The 14,527-nt window shown below is 45.5% G+C and overlaps 1 protein-coding gene across 1 annotated transcript in view; it reads left to right on the top strand.

The window, feature by feature from the left end:
* Positions 1-14,527, top strand: part of ace2 (angiotensin I converting enzyme 2) — a 131,037-nt gene that overhangs the window by 22,125 nt on the left and 94,385 nt on the right. Inside the window, exons 7-8 of the mRNA XM_070892794.1 lie at positions 10,161-10,258; positions 12,460-12,632. Coding sequence (XP_070748895.1) covers positions 10,161-10,258; positions 12,460-12,632 — 271 coding nt within the window. The remainder of the gene's footprint in view (positions 1-10,160; positions 10,259-12,459; positions 12,633-14,527) is intronic.

Here is a 14,527-nt window from a genome sequence, read left to right as displayed (position 1 = left end):
GACCATTTTGCATTCCTCTCCTCAGCCGAAGAATACTCTGGCTCCTTTTCGTTTGTTGAATAAGGAATGGACCAGCCTGCAGTAGCAGCAGATGGAATAGATGATGTGTCAATGCTCTTCGATACTTTTACCACCTGCTAAACACTCACACAGGGCACTTGGCCACAATTTGCATAAGAACATAGAAAATAGGAGCAGGAGTCGGCCATTCGGCCCTTCAAGCATGCTCTGCCATTCAATAAGATCATGGTTGATCTGACCATGGGCTCAGCTCCACTTCCCATAACCCATTACTCCCTTATCGCTCAAAAATCTGTCTTTCTCCACCTTAAATATATTCAATGACCCAGCCTCCAAAGCTCACTGGCGCAGAGAATTCCACAGATTTACAACCCTCTGAGAGAAGAAATTCTTCCTCATCTCCGTCTTAAATGGGCGGTCCCTTATTCTGAAACCATGTCCCCTAGTTCTAGATTCCCCCACAATGGGAAACATCCTCTCTGCATCTACCCTGTCCAACCCTCTCGGAATCTTATCATCATCATCATGGGCAGTCCCTCGAAGCGAGGATGACTTGCTTCCTTGTCAAAAAGTTCACAGGTGTTTCAATGAAGGACCTAATATTCCAGATCCCGAACTACATCCTGAAGTGTGGAAGATGCCTGTGGGTGGATTTTTTTAACGTGTGGTGACCGTTGCACACCAGCCACCACGCGGGCTTGACAGAGCGAGGTCTTGGGCCAGTGGCAAGGGTTAAGAGCCAAGACGACTGGAGACCAGCTTTGCTGTATGGACCTAGTGCACGCACATATCGCAGTGTGGGCTGGTCCGTGCTGCCCCTGGGCCCTCGCCTCTTCTGGCCCCGAACTCGCGCCTCTCCTGGGCTCCAATCACATCGCTCTGCAGTCTCTCACCATTCCTTCGCCCCGACCTCACCGCTCCTGCTGTACAGCCCACACTCCAATCAGCGACCTGGACCTTGATGACATCTCCCTTCGCTGCCTTTGCCCTCCTGCACCAGCTCGTGCTGCTCCCTGGAGTAGTACGCCTCCACGCTGCTCCCTGAAAGGGCTACCACACTGCTGCCCCAGGCCTCCACGCTGCTCCCCAGGCCTCCACGCCGCTCCCCAGGCCTCCACGCTGCTCCCCAGGCCTCCACGCTGCTCCCCAGGCCTCCACGCCGCTCCTTTTATGGCCCCGACCTGCTGCTGGTGTTCTCGGGGCTTTATATGTTTCAATAAGATCACCTCTCATTCTTCTAAACTCCAATGAGCACAGGTTCAACCTGCTCAACCTTTCTTTAAACCTAAGTTTGGTTTAGGATTCTTTGTAATCCACGGTTGTATGGAAAGGAACACAAGTTTAAAAAACAGAATGATATACCACAGTCCGGCCTCTGTTAATGTAACTCCATCTTCAGTGCTACTGGCCAGTCGGCTATAGGAGATACTGATTGTTAGGGAAATGTTGCGCAAACTGATATGAAATACGGGCATGAACTGAATCCCACTATGTGAAGGGCCAGCTCCTCATCTTCCAATATATACTTGGTCCCCACGATGCGCAGGGTATGCAGATCAGAGCATCACCTGGTTAGTCTCCTCCTGGGCATGGCCTGATTCAGCATGCAGGGCGTGTTAGCTGATGGGAGGGTCTGTGAACTGCATGCCCATGTTGCGATCTTTAGCACACACTCGGATGGCCGTCGGGTGTGCAGCAGGTGTGAGCACTGAGGACAGTGACTGGTTAAACATCCAAATCATCATTTACATTCACTGCTGACAGTTTAGATTTCAACAGGCAATGATGTGCCCTCCTGCTAGGCAGAGCCCTGCTCTTTGTCCTGATGGTATTTCCCCATGGTGTAAGCACACCAGGACACACCAGGTCTTACTACAGCTATACAAGGTATTGGTGAGGCCACACCTGGAACACTGCGTACAGTTTTGGTTTCTATATTTACGAAAGGATATACTTGCTTTGGAGGCAGTTCAGAGAAGGTTCACCAGGTTGATTCCGGGGAAGAGGGGGTTGACTTATGAGGAAAGGTTGAGTAGGTTGGGCCACTACTCATTGGAATTCGGAAGAATGAGAGGTGATCTTATCGAAATGTATAAGATTATGAGAGGGCTTGACAAGGTGGATGCAGAGAGGATGTTTCCACTGATGGGGGAGACTAGAACTAGAGGGCATAATCTTAGAATAGGGGCCGCCCATTTAAAACAGAGATGAGGAGGAATTTCTTCTCTCAGAGGGTCGTGAATCTGTGGAATTCGCTGCCTCAGAGAGCTGTGGAAGCCGGGACATTGAATAAATTTAAGACAGAAATAGACAGTTTCTTAAATGATAAGGGGATAAGGGGTTATAGGGAGCGGGCAGGGAAGTGGAGCTGAGTCCATGATCAGATCAGCCATGATCTTATTGAATGGTGGAGCAGGCTCGAGGGGCTGAATGGCCTACTCCTGCTCCTATTTCTTATGTTCTTATGACATTAACTGAAGTAAAGAATCTTACTTATTCACAAAAACAAGTTGAATCAGACGTCAGCTGCTTGATAACAGTAAGTCATAGGAAAGGAACACTAATAGTATTGTGAGTCATAAAGAATCAATTCTATGTGGACTGTTAAAGAGACACTGGGGAGAGGGTATAGCAGCAAGCAAAGCTGCTGGCAGATTGCATCACTGGGACAGTGCTACCCGAAGTAAGACTGCTTGTGACTCCTCCTGGGATAGCACTGCGATATCAGCTGGGGTGCTGCATATAGCACTGCGATATCAGCTAGGGTGCTGCTTATAGCATTGCGATGTCAGCTGGGGTGCTGCTTATAGCACTGCGATATCAGCTAGGGTGCTGCTTATAGCATTGCGATGTCAGCTAGGGTGCTGCATATAGCACTGCGATATCAGCTAGGGTGCTGCTTATAGCATTGCGATGTCAGCTAGGGTGCTGCTTATAGCACTGCGATATCAGCTAGGGTGCTGCTTATAGCATTGCGATGTCAGCTAGGGTGCTGCTTATAGCATTGCGATATCAGCTAGGGTGCTGCTTATAGCATTGTGATGTCAGCTAGGGTGCTGCTTATAGCACTGCGATATCAGCTAGTGTGCCGCTTATAGTATTGCGATGTCAGCTAGGGTGCTGCTTATAGCATTGCGATATCAGCTAGGGTGCTGCTTATAACACTGTGATGTCAGCTAGGGTGCTGCTTATAGCACTGTGATGTCAGCTAGGGTGCTGCTTATAGCACTGCGATATCAGGTAGGGTGCTGCTTATAGCACTGCGATATCAGCTAGGGTGCTTCTTATAGCACTGCGATATCAGCTAGGGTGCTGCTTATAGCACTGTGATATCAGCTCGTGTGCTACTTATAGCACTGCGATGTTAGCTAGGGTGGTTGCTTATAGCACTGCAATGTTAGCTAGGGTGGTTGCTTATAGCACTGCGATGTTAGCTAGGGTGCTGCTTATAGCACTGCGATATCAGCTAGGGTGGTTGCTTATAGCACTGCGATATCAGCTAGGGTGCTGCTTATAGACTGCGATATCAGCTAGGGTGCTGCTTATAACACTGTGATGTCAGCTAGGGTGCTGCTTATAACACTGTGATGTCAGCTAGGGTGCTGCTTATAGCACTGTGATGTCAGCTAGGGTGCTGCTTATAGCACTGCGATATCAGGTAGGGTGCTGCTTATAGCACTGCGATATCAGCTAGGGTGCTTCTTATAGCACTGCGATATCAGCTAGGGTGCTGCTTAGAGACTGCGATATCAGCTAAGGTGCTGCTTATAGCACTGCGATATCAGCTAGGGTGCTGCTTATAACACTGTGATGTCAGCTAGGGTGCTGCTTATAGCACTGTGATGTCAGCTAGGGTACTGCTTATAGCACTGCGATATCAGGTAGGGTGCTGCTTATAGCACTGCGATATCAGCTAGGGTGCTTCTTATAGCACTGCGATATCAGCTAGGGTGCTGCTTATAGCACTGTGATATCAGCTCGTGTGCTACTTATAGCACTGCGATATCAGCTAGGGTGGTTGCTTATAGCACTGCGATGTTAGCTAGGGTGGTTGCTTATAGCACTGCGATGTTAGCTAGGGTGCTGCTTATAGCACTGCGATATCAGCTAGGGTGGTTGCTTATAGCACTGCGATATCAGCTAGGGTGGTTGCTTATAGCACTGCGATGTTAGCTAGGGTGATTGCTTATAGCACTGCGATATCAGCTAGGGTGGTTGCTTATAGCACTGCGATGTTAGCTAGGGTGGTTGCTTATAGCACTGCGATGTTAGCTAGGGTGGTTGCTTATAGCACTGCGATATCAGCTAGGGTGGTTGCTTATAGCACTGCGATGTTAGCTAGGGTGGTTGCTTATAGCACTGCGATATCAGCTAGGGTGGTTGCTTATAGCACTGCGATATCAGCTAGGGTGGTTGCTTATAGCACTGCGATGTTAGCTAGGGTGGTTGCTTATAGCACTGCGATGTTAGCTAGGGTGGTTGCTTATAGCACTGCGATGTTAGCTAGGGTGTTGCTTATAGCACTGCGATGTTAGCTAGGGTGGTTGCTTATAGCACTGCGATTTTAGCTAGGGTGGTTGCTTATAGCACTGCGATATCAGCTAGGGTGGTTGCTTATAGCACTGCGATATCAGCTAGGGTGCTGCTTATAGACTGCGATATCAGCTAAGGTGCTGCTTATAGCACTGCGATATCAGCTAAGGTGCTGCTTATAGCACTGCGATATCAGGTAGGGTGGTTGCTTATAGCACTGCGATATCAGCTAGGGTGGTTGCTTATAGCACTGCGATATCAGCTAAGGTGCTGCTTATAGCACTGCGATATCAGGTAGGGTGGTTGCTTATAGCACTGCGATATCAGCTAGGGTGGTTGCTTATAGCACTGCGATATCAGCTAGGGTGGTTGCTTATAGCACTGCGATGTTAGCTAGGGTGGTTGCTTATAGCACTGCGATGTTAGCTAGGGTGGTTGCTTATAACACTGCGATGTTAGCTAGGGTGGTTGCTTATAGCACTGCGATGTTAGCTAGGGTGGTTGCTTATAGCACTGCGATATCAGCTAGGGTGGTTGCTTATAGCACTGCGATGTTAGCTAGGGTGGTTGCTTATAGCACTGCGATATCAGCTAGGGTGGTTGCTTATAGCACTGCGATGTTAGCTAGGGTGGTTGCTTATAGCACTGCGATATCAGCTAGGGTGGTTGCTTATAGCACTGCGATGTTAGCTAGGGTGGTTGCTTATAGCACTGCGATATCAGCTAGGGTGGTTGCTTATAGCACTGCGATGTTAGCTAGGGTGGTTGCTTATAGCACTGCGATGTTAGCTAGGGTGGTTGCTTATAGCACTGCGATGTTAGCTAGGGTGGTTGCTTATAGCACTGCGATGTTAGCTAGGGTGGTTGCTTATAGCACTGCGATGTTAGCTAGGGTGCTGCTTATAGCACTGCGATATCAGCTAGGGTGGTTGCTTATAGCACTGCGATATCAGCTAGGGTGCTGCTTATAGACTGCGATATCAGCTAAGGTGCTGCTTATAGCACTGCGATATCAGCTAGGGTGCTGCTTATAGCACTGCGATATCAGCTCGTATGCTACTTATAGCACTGCGATATCAGCTCGTGTGCTACTTATAGAACTGCGACATCAGCTAGGGTGCTGCTTATCGACTGCGATATCAGCTGGAGTGCAGGGAGGATGATCAAACTGACCACAGCACCGTGGTACAGGGGGCCATTCAAGTGGGGGGAGTAAAAAGAAATGTTGTAGTGGTAAATGTTGTATCTATCCCCCTAATGATCCCCCCCTATATCAATAGGGGGATAGATACAGTTCTCTGCCGCCGAGAGCGTGAGTCCCGAAGGCTGTGTTGCCTGCCCGGTGCCAGGGTTAAGGACATCTTCTCACTCAGGGCTGGAGAGGAACTTGGAGAGGGAGGGGGAAGATCCAGTTGCCGTGGTCCACGTGGGCACCAACAACATCGATAGGACAAAGAAAGAGGTTCTGCTGAGAGAGTATGAGCAGCTAGGGGCCAAATTAAAAAGCAGAACCACAAAGGTAATAATCTCTGGATTACTACCCGAGCCACGAGCAAATTTGCATCGGGTAAATAAGATCAGAGAGTTAAACACGGGGCTCAAAGACTGGTGTGGGAGAAATGGGTTTTGGTTCCTGGGACACTGGCACCAGTACTGGGGTAAGAGGGAGCTCCACTTAGACTGTGCTGGGACTAGAGTCCTGGCCAATCAAATAACTCGGGCTGTAGAGAGGGCTTTAAACGAATTAGTGTGAGGGAGGGTCCAGGTGAGTGAAAATGTAAAAAGTTAAAGAACAAGGAGAAGGCAGTAGATCAGGGTAGCACTGGGGGAAATGAAAACCAGAACGTGCCAGGAAGGGACCGAGTGTATAAATATAAAGGTGAATCAGAAAGTGGGGTCAAAGCAGGAAAAATAGTAAGAAAACAAATTTCAAACTCTTTATTTGAATGCATATAGCATTCGTAACAGAATAGATGAGTTGACGGCACAAATAGATACAAATGGGTATGATCTGATAGCCGTTACAGAGACGTGGTTGCAAGGTGACCAGGACTGGGAACTAAATATTCAGGGGTATTTGACACATCGGAAGGACAGACAGAAAGGAAAAGGAGGTGGTGTAGCACTGATAATAAAGTTCACTGTGTTAGTGAGAAACGATATTGGCTCAGAGGATCAAGATGTTGAATCAGTTTGGGTGATAAGGAATAATAAGGGGAAAAAGTCGCTGGTGGGTATAGTCTGTAGGCCCCCTAACAGTAGCTACACTGTTGGACGGAGTATAAATCAAGAAATAATGGAGGCTTGTAATAAAGGAATGGCAATAATCATGGGCGATTTTAACCTTCATATTGATTTGACAAAGCAAATTGGCCAGGGTAGCTTTGAGGAAGAGTTCATAGAGTGTCTCCGGGATAGTTTCCTTGAACAGTACATTGCGGAACCAACCAGGGAGCAGCCTATCTTAGATCTGGTACTGTGTAATGAAACAGGATTAATAAATGATCTCGTAGTAAAGGATCCTCTAGGAATGAGTGACCATAGCATGGTTAAATTTCAAATTCAGTTCGAGGGTGAAAAAGTTGCTTCTCTAACCAATGTCCTAAGCTTAAATAAAGGAGACTACAAAGGTATGAGGACAGAGTTGGCTAAAGTGGACTGGGAAAATAGATTAAAAAGTGCGACAGTTGATGAGCAGTGGCAGACATTTAAGGAGGTATTTCGTAACTCGCAACATAAATATATCCCAATGAGAAGGAAAGACTGTAAGAAAAGGGATAATCATCCGTGGCTAACTAAGGAAATAAGGGATCGTATCAAATTGAAAACAAGGGCATGCAATGTGGCCAATACTCGTAGGAGGCCAGAGAATTGGGAAGCTTTTAAAAGCCAGCAAAGAACGACTAAAAAAATAATAAAAAGAGGGAAGATAGATTATGAGAGTAAACTAGCACGAAATATAAAAACAGATAGTAAGAGTTTCTACAGGTACATAAAAAGGAAAAGAGTGGCTAAAGTAAATGTTGCTCCCCTAGAGGATGAGACTGGGGAATTAATAATGTGGAACAAGGAATGGCAGAGACTTTGAACAAATATTTAGTGTCGGTCTTCACGGTCGAAGACACTAAAAACATCCCAATAGTGGATAATCAAGGGGCTATAGGTAGGGAGGAACTTAATACAATCAGTATCACTAAAGAAGTAGTACTCGGTAAAATAATGGGACTAAAGGTGGACAAGTCCCCTGGACCTGATGCCTTACATCCTAGGGTCTTAAGAGAAGTGGCTGCAGAGATAGTGGATGCATTGGTTGTAATCTACCAAAGTTCCCTGGATTCTGGGGAGGTCCCAGCAGATTGGAAAACTGCAAATGTGACACCCCGATTTAAAAAAGGAGGCAGACAAAAAGCAGGAAACTATAGACCAGTTAGCCTAACATCTGTCGTTGGGAAAATGCTGGAGTCCATTATTAAGGAAGCATTAGCGGGACATTTGGAAAAGCATGATTCAATCAAGCAGAGTCAGCATGGTTTTATGAAAGGGAAATCATGTTTGACAAATTTGCTGGAGTATTTTGAGGATGTAATGAGCAGGGTGGATAAGGGGAACCAGTTTATGTGGTGTATTTGGATTTCCAGAAGGCATTCGATAATGTGCCACATAAAAGGTTACTGCACAAGACAAAAATTCACAGGGCTGGGGGTAACTTATTAGCATGGACAGAGGACTGGCTAACTAATAGAAAACAGGGTGTCGGTATAAATGAGTCATTTTCCGATTGGCAAACAGTGATTAGTGGGGTGCCGCAGGGATCAGTGCTGGGACCCCAACTATTTACAATCTATATTAATGGTTTGGATAAAGGGACTGAGTGTAATGTAGCCAAGTTTGCTGATGATACAAAGATGGGTGGGAAAGCAAATTGTGAGTAGAACAAAAAAATCTGCAAAGGGATATAGACAGGCTAAGTGAGTGGGCAAAAGTTTGGCAGATGGAGTACAATGTGGGAAAATGTGAGGTGATCCACTTTGGCAGAAAAAATAAATAAGCAAATTATAATTTAAATGGAGAAAATTTGCAAAGTGCTGCAATAGAGAGGGACCTGGGGGTCCTTGTGCATGAAACACAAAAAGTTAGTATGCAGGTACAGCAAGTAATCAGGAAGCCAAGGGGGATGGAGTATAAAAGCAGAGAAGTCCTGCTACAACTGTACAGGGTGTTGGTGAGGCCACACCTGGAGTACTGCGTACAGTTTTGGTCTCCGTATTTAAGGAAGGATATATTTGCATTAGAGGCTGTTCAGAGAAGGTTCACTAGGTTGATTCCAGAGATGAGGGGCTTGACTTATGAAGATAGGTTGAGTAGGTTGGGCCTATACATATTGGAGTTCAGAAGAATGAGAGGTGATCTTATCGAAACATATAAGATAATGAGGGGGCTCGACAAGGTGGATGCAGAGAGGAAAACTAAAACTAGGGACATAGTCTCAGAAAAAGGGGTCACCCATTTAAAACTGAGATGAGTAGGAATTTCTTCTCTGAGGGTTGTAAATCTGTGGAATTCTCTGCCCCAGAGTGCTGTGGATCCTGGGTCATTGAATATATTTAAGGCAGAGATAGACAGATTTTGAATGATAAGGGAGTCAAGGGTTATGGGGAGAGGGCGGGGAAGTGGAGCTGAGCCCATGATCGGATCAGCCATGATCTTATTGAATGGCGGAGTAGGCTTGAGGGGCCAAATGGCCGACTCCTGTTCCTATTTCTTATGTTCTTATGTTCTTATGAAGCCCAGCCTCGGTGTCAGTCAGTATCCCTGTTTGTATTACAATGGTTCGATGTGTCAAACTCTTGCCAGATGTGAGTACGTGACTTACACTTGCAAAGTGTCAGCTGTGGCTCAGTGGGTATCACCCTCACCTCTGGGTCAGAAGGTTGTGGGGCTAAGCCCCACTCCAGGGACTTGAGCATAAACTCGAGGCTGACACTCCAGTACTGGCTGTCAGAGTTGTCATCTTTCAGATGAGACACTACCTGAAGCCCTGTCTGCTCTCTCAGGTAAAATATCCCATAGCACTATTCGAAGACAAGCAGGGTCGCTCTCCATGGTGTCCCGGCAAATATTTATCCCTCAACCAATCTCGCTAAAAAAGCAGATGATCTGGTCAATATCACATTGCTATTTGTGAGAGCTTGCTGTGTGCACAATGGCCGCCAAATTGGTTTCCGACATTATAACAGTGACTACACTTCCAAAGAAAAATGATTTAATTGACCGTAAGGTGCTTTGGGATGTCTTGAGGTCATGAAAGGCGCTATATAAATGCAAGTCTTTCTTTTTTGTGGAATGTGTGCCCTGCTGAAATGTGGATCTGCCCTAGTGCAATGGGAGAGCAGTGAGGCTGTGTGAAGGCCTGTAAGTACGGATGGTAAATGTGGGACTGGTTGAAAGATCATCTTTTTATGGCAATGCAATCGTAGTCGATGATACTGTTACCTTGCCAGGCCCCTGACAGTATATTGCCTTTTCCGCACCTGCTATAAATATTGTACACCATGAGGCACCACCATCTTAGCGGCATTCCCATGTAACGTCTGGTTTCTCTTCAGGTGACATGTGGGGAAGGTTTTGGGGAAACCTTTATCCTTGGTCAATTCCATATCCAGGACAGGAGGACATAGATGTGACGCCTGAAATGGTGAAACAGGTACGTTGACTGCCATGTCTTTCCTATACTAAGAATGTTCATGGATTTATACTATTTCAAATACAGCATGCCCTTCCTATACTCGGAGTGTTTAATAGCCTTCAATCCAAACGTCCACATCGAATTTCTATTTTGTTGATACTAAGTGTGTGATCTCTTCCCGTAGGAGACAGCACCACTTACTGAAGTGCAGAAAATGTGGCCACAAGTTGGCAACAACCAAGGTTTAGAGGGTTATTGAGCGATAAGAGACTAAAGGGTCATGGGAGGCGGCCGGGGAAGTGGAGCTGAGTCTATGATCAGATCAGCCATGATCTTATTGACTGGCAGAGCAGGCTCGAGGGGCCGAATGGCCGACTCCTGCCCATATTTCTTATGTTCTTATATCGCCAAGAGTGTGCAGGGGCTGTTCTTGGAGTGCAACCAGCAAAAAATGTACAGCCCACAACCAGGAAGCAGGGGTACGCTTCCCACTGCTTGTCCAATAGGATCACCCAACCTATTGGGACAGTGACTGGATTGGTCGGTCTGGACTAAAGGATCGAATGTTTAATGACAATCTACCATTCCAAGCCTGATCAATAGCGCAGACTGGCTGGTCAATCATCCACAGCTCCCTGGTATACTGTGGATGTGCCTGCCTCAGGTGTCGTATTACAGGCACTGAATTACAGGTACTGTATTACAGGTACAGTATTACAGCCACTGTACTCCAGCTACTGTATTACAGGTACAGTATTACAGGTACTGTATTATGGGTACTGTATTATAGGTACAGTATTACACATACTGTATTACAGGTACAGTATTACAGGTACAGTATTATAGGTACAGTATTTTAGGTGCAATATTACACATACTGTATTACAGGTACATTATTATAGGTACAGTATTACACATACTGAATTACAGGTACAGTATTACAGCTACTGTACTCCAGCTACTGTATTACAGGTACAGTATTACAGGTACAGTATTATAGGTACAGTATTACACATACTGTATTACAGGTACAGTATTACAGCTACTGTATTACAGGTACATTCTTACAGGTACAGTATTACAGGTAGAGTATTACACATACTGTATTACAGGTACAGTATTACAGCTACAGTATTACAGCTACTATATTACAGGTACAGTATTACAAGTACAGTATTACAGCTACTGTATTACAGGTACAGTATACAGTTGCAGTATTACAGCTACTGTATTATAGGTACAGTATACAGGTACAGTATTACACATACTGTATTACAGGTACAGTATTACAGCTACAGTATTACAGCTACTGTATTACAGGTACAGTATTACAAGTACAGTATTACAGCTACTGTATTACAGGTACAGTATACAGTTACAGTATTACAGCTACTCTATTATATGTACGGTATACAGGTACAGTATTACAGCTACTGTATTACAGGTACAATATTACAGGTACAGTATTACAGCTACTGTATTACAGGTACAGTATACAGGTACAATATTACAGGTACAGTATTACAGGTACAGTATTACAGCTACTGTATTACAGGTACAGTACACAGGTACAGTATTACAGGTACAGTATTACACATACTGTATTACAGGTACAGTATTACAGCTACTGTATTACAGGTACTGTATTACAGGTTCTGTATTACAGGCACAGTATAACAGGTACAGTATTACAGCTACTGTATTATAGGTACAGTGTACAGGTACTGTATTACAGGTACAGTATTACACATACTGTATTGCAGGTACATTATTACAGCTACTATATTACAGGTACTGTATTACAGGTTCTGTATTACAGGCACAGTATTAGAGGTACAGTATTACAGCTACTGTATTACAGGTACAGTATACAGGTACTGTATTACAGGTACAGTATTACAGCTACTGTATTACAGGTACAGTATACAGGTACAGTATTACAGGTATAGTCTGTCATGTCCCAGCAAATTGTATCAGAACTGCAGGCAGTGTCACCATTCAACCACAGTGTTATCATTATAAAATTGCACCTTTTGCTAACACTACATATTCCTTTCTATCAATTCTACCAATCCAAGATATTACCAAGAGAAATTGTTCGCACATGTTCATATTGCTGCAGTAAGCAGCCCTGTGTTAGCTGCCCAGCCAGTGACTGGTTAAATGGAACCGAGGCAGGTTCTGTAACGTCTTGTTAAATTGTTTCCTTGTGATTATAGGGTTGGAAACCAAAAAAAATGTTTCAGAAGTCAGACGAATTCTTTCAATCTTTGGGCCTACAACCGATGAATGATTATTTTTGGAATTTTTCCATGATCGAACTACCGACTGATGGCCGTAAAGTTGTCTGTCATCCAACAGCATGGGATATGGGCAATGGGGAGGACTTCAGGTACTGACTGTGCAGAGCTGCACCTGCTGTACACTGGAACATGGGATGGGGGAGGGCAGGGGAGGGGTGGGGAGGGGTAGGATGGGATGGGGAGGGGTGGAGTGGGGCGGGGTGGGGGGGGTTGCGGGGTGGGGGGAGGGGTTGGGATGGGGTGTGGTGAATAATTCCGTCTGAAAATAAAAGGTTACAGTTGGGATACTCACATGTTGGGTGTGCTTCTGCTGAAAAGCTTTCCTGGCTCACGTACACATGCATCGTTTGTGTGATGACCAAGTGAGGCATGGTGGATGGTGTGACCTACATAAGAACATAAGAATTAGGAACAGGAGTAGGCCATCTAGCCCTTCGAGCCTGCTCCGCCATTCAATAAAATCATGGCTGATCTGGCCGTGGACTCAGCTCCACTTACCCGCCCTCTCCCCGTAACCCTTAATTCCCTTATTGGTTAAAAATCTATCTATCTGTGACTTGAATACATTCAATGAGCTAGCCTAAACTGCTTCCTTGGGCAGAGAATTCCACAGATTCACAACCCTCTGGGAGAAGAAATTCCTTCTCAACTCAGTTTTAAATTGGCTCCCCCGTATTTTGAGGCTGTGCCCCCTAGTTCTAGTCTCCCCTACCAGTGGAAACAACCTCTCTGCCTCGATCTTGTCTATCCCTTTCATGATTTTAAATGTTTCTATAAGATCACCCCTCATCCTTCTGAACTCCAACGAGTAAAGACCCAGTCTACTCAATCTATCATCATCAGGTAACCCACTCATCTCCGGAATCAGCCTAGTGAATCGTCTCTGTATCCCCTCCAAAGCCAGTATATCCTTCCTTAAGTAAGGTGACCAAAACTGCACGCAGTACTCCAGGTGCGGCCTTACCAATACCTTATACAGTTGCAGCAGGACCTCCCTGCTTTTGTACTCTATCCCTCTCGCAATGAAGGCCAACATTCCATTCACCTTCCTGATTACCTGCTGCACCTGCAAACTAACTTTTTGGGATTCATGTTTCATGCACAAGGACCCCCAGTTCCCTCTGCATCTCAGCATGTTGTAATTTCTCCCCATTCAAATAATATTCTCTTTTACTGTTTTTTTTCCCAAGGTGGATGACCTCACACTTTCCGACATTGTATTCCATCTGCCAAACCTTCGCCCATTCGCTTAACCTATCCAAATCTCTTTGCAGACTCTCTGTGTCCTCTACACAACCCGCTTTCCCACTAATCTTAGTGTCATCTGCAAATTTTGTTACACTACACTCTGTCCCCTCTTCCAGGTCATCTATGTATATTTTAAACAGTTGTGGTCCCAGCACCGATCCCTGTGGCACACCACCAATTTCCAGCCCGAAAAGGACCCATTTATCCCGACTCTCTGCTTTCTGTTCGCCAGCCAATTCTCTATCCATGCTAATACATTTCCTCTGACTCCGCGTACCTCTATCTTCTGCAGTAACCTTTTGTGTGGCACCTTATCGAATGCCTTTTGGAAATCTAAATACACCACATCCATCGGTACACCTCTATCCACCATGCTCGTTATATCCTCAAAGAATTCCAGTAAATTAGTTAAACATGATTTCCCCTTCATGAATCCATGCTGCGTCTGCTTGATTGCACTATTCCTATCGAGATGTCCCGCTATTTCTTCCTTAATGATAGTTTCAAGCATTTTCCCCACTACAAATGTTAAACTAACCGGCTTTTGCCTGCCCCCTTTTTTAAACAGAGGCGTTACATTAGCTGCTTTCCAATCCGCTGGTACCTCCCCAGAGTCCAGAGAATTTTGGTAGATTATAACGAATGCATCTGCTATAACTTCCGCCATCTCTTTTAATACCCTGGGATGCATTTCATCAGGACCAGGGGACTTGTCTACCTTGAGTCCCATTAGCCT

Source organism: Pristiophorus japonicus, chromosome 11 (genome assembly GCF_044704955.1).
Source record: "Pristiophorus japonicus isolate sPriJap1 chromosome 11, sPriJap1.hap1, whole genome shotgun sequence".
In the NCBI taxonomy this organism is placed as follows: domain Eukaryota; kingdom Metazoa; phylum Chordata; class Chondrichthyes; family Pristiophoridae; genus Pristiophorus; species Pristiophorus japonicus.
The sequence above is the reverse complement of the archived record's forward strand: the minus strand, read 5'-3'. Positions and strand labels throughout refer to the sequence as shown.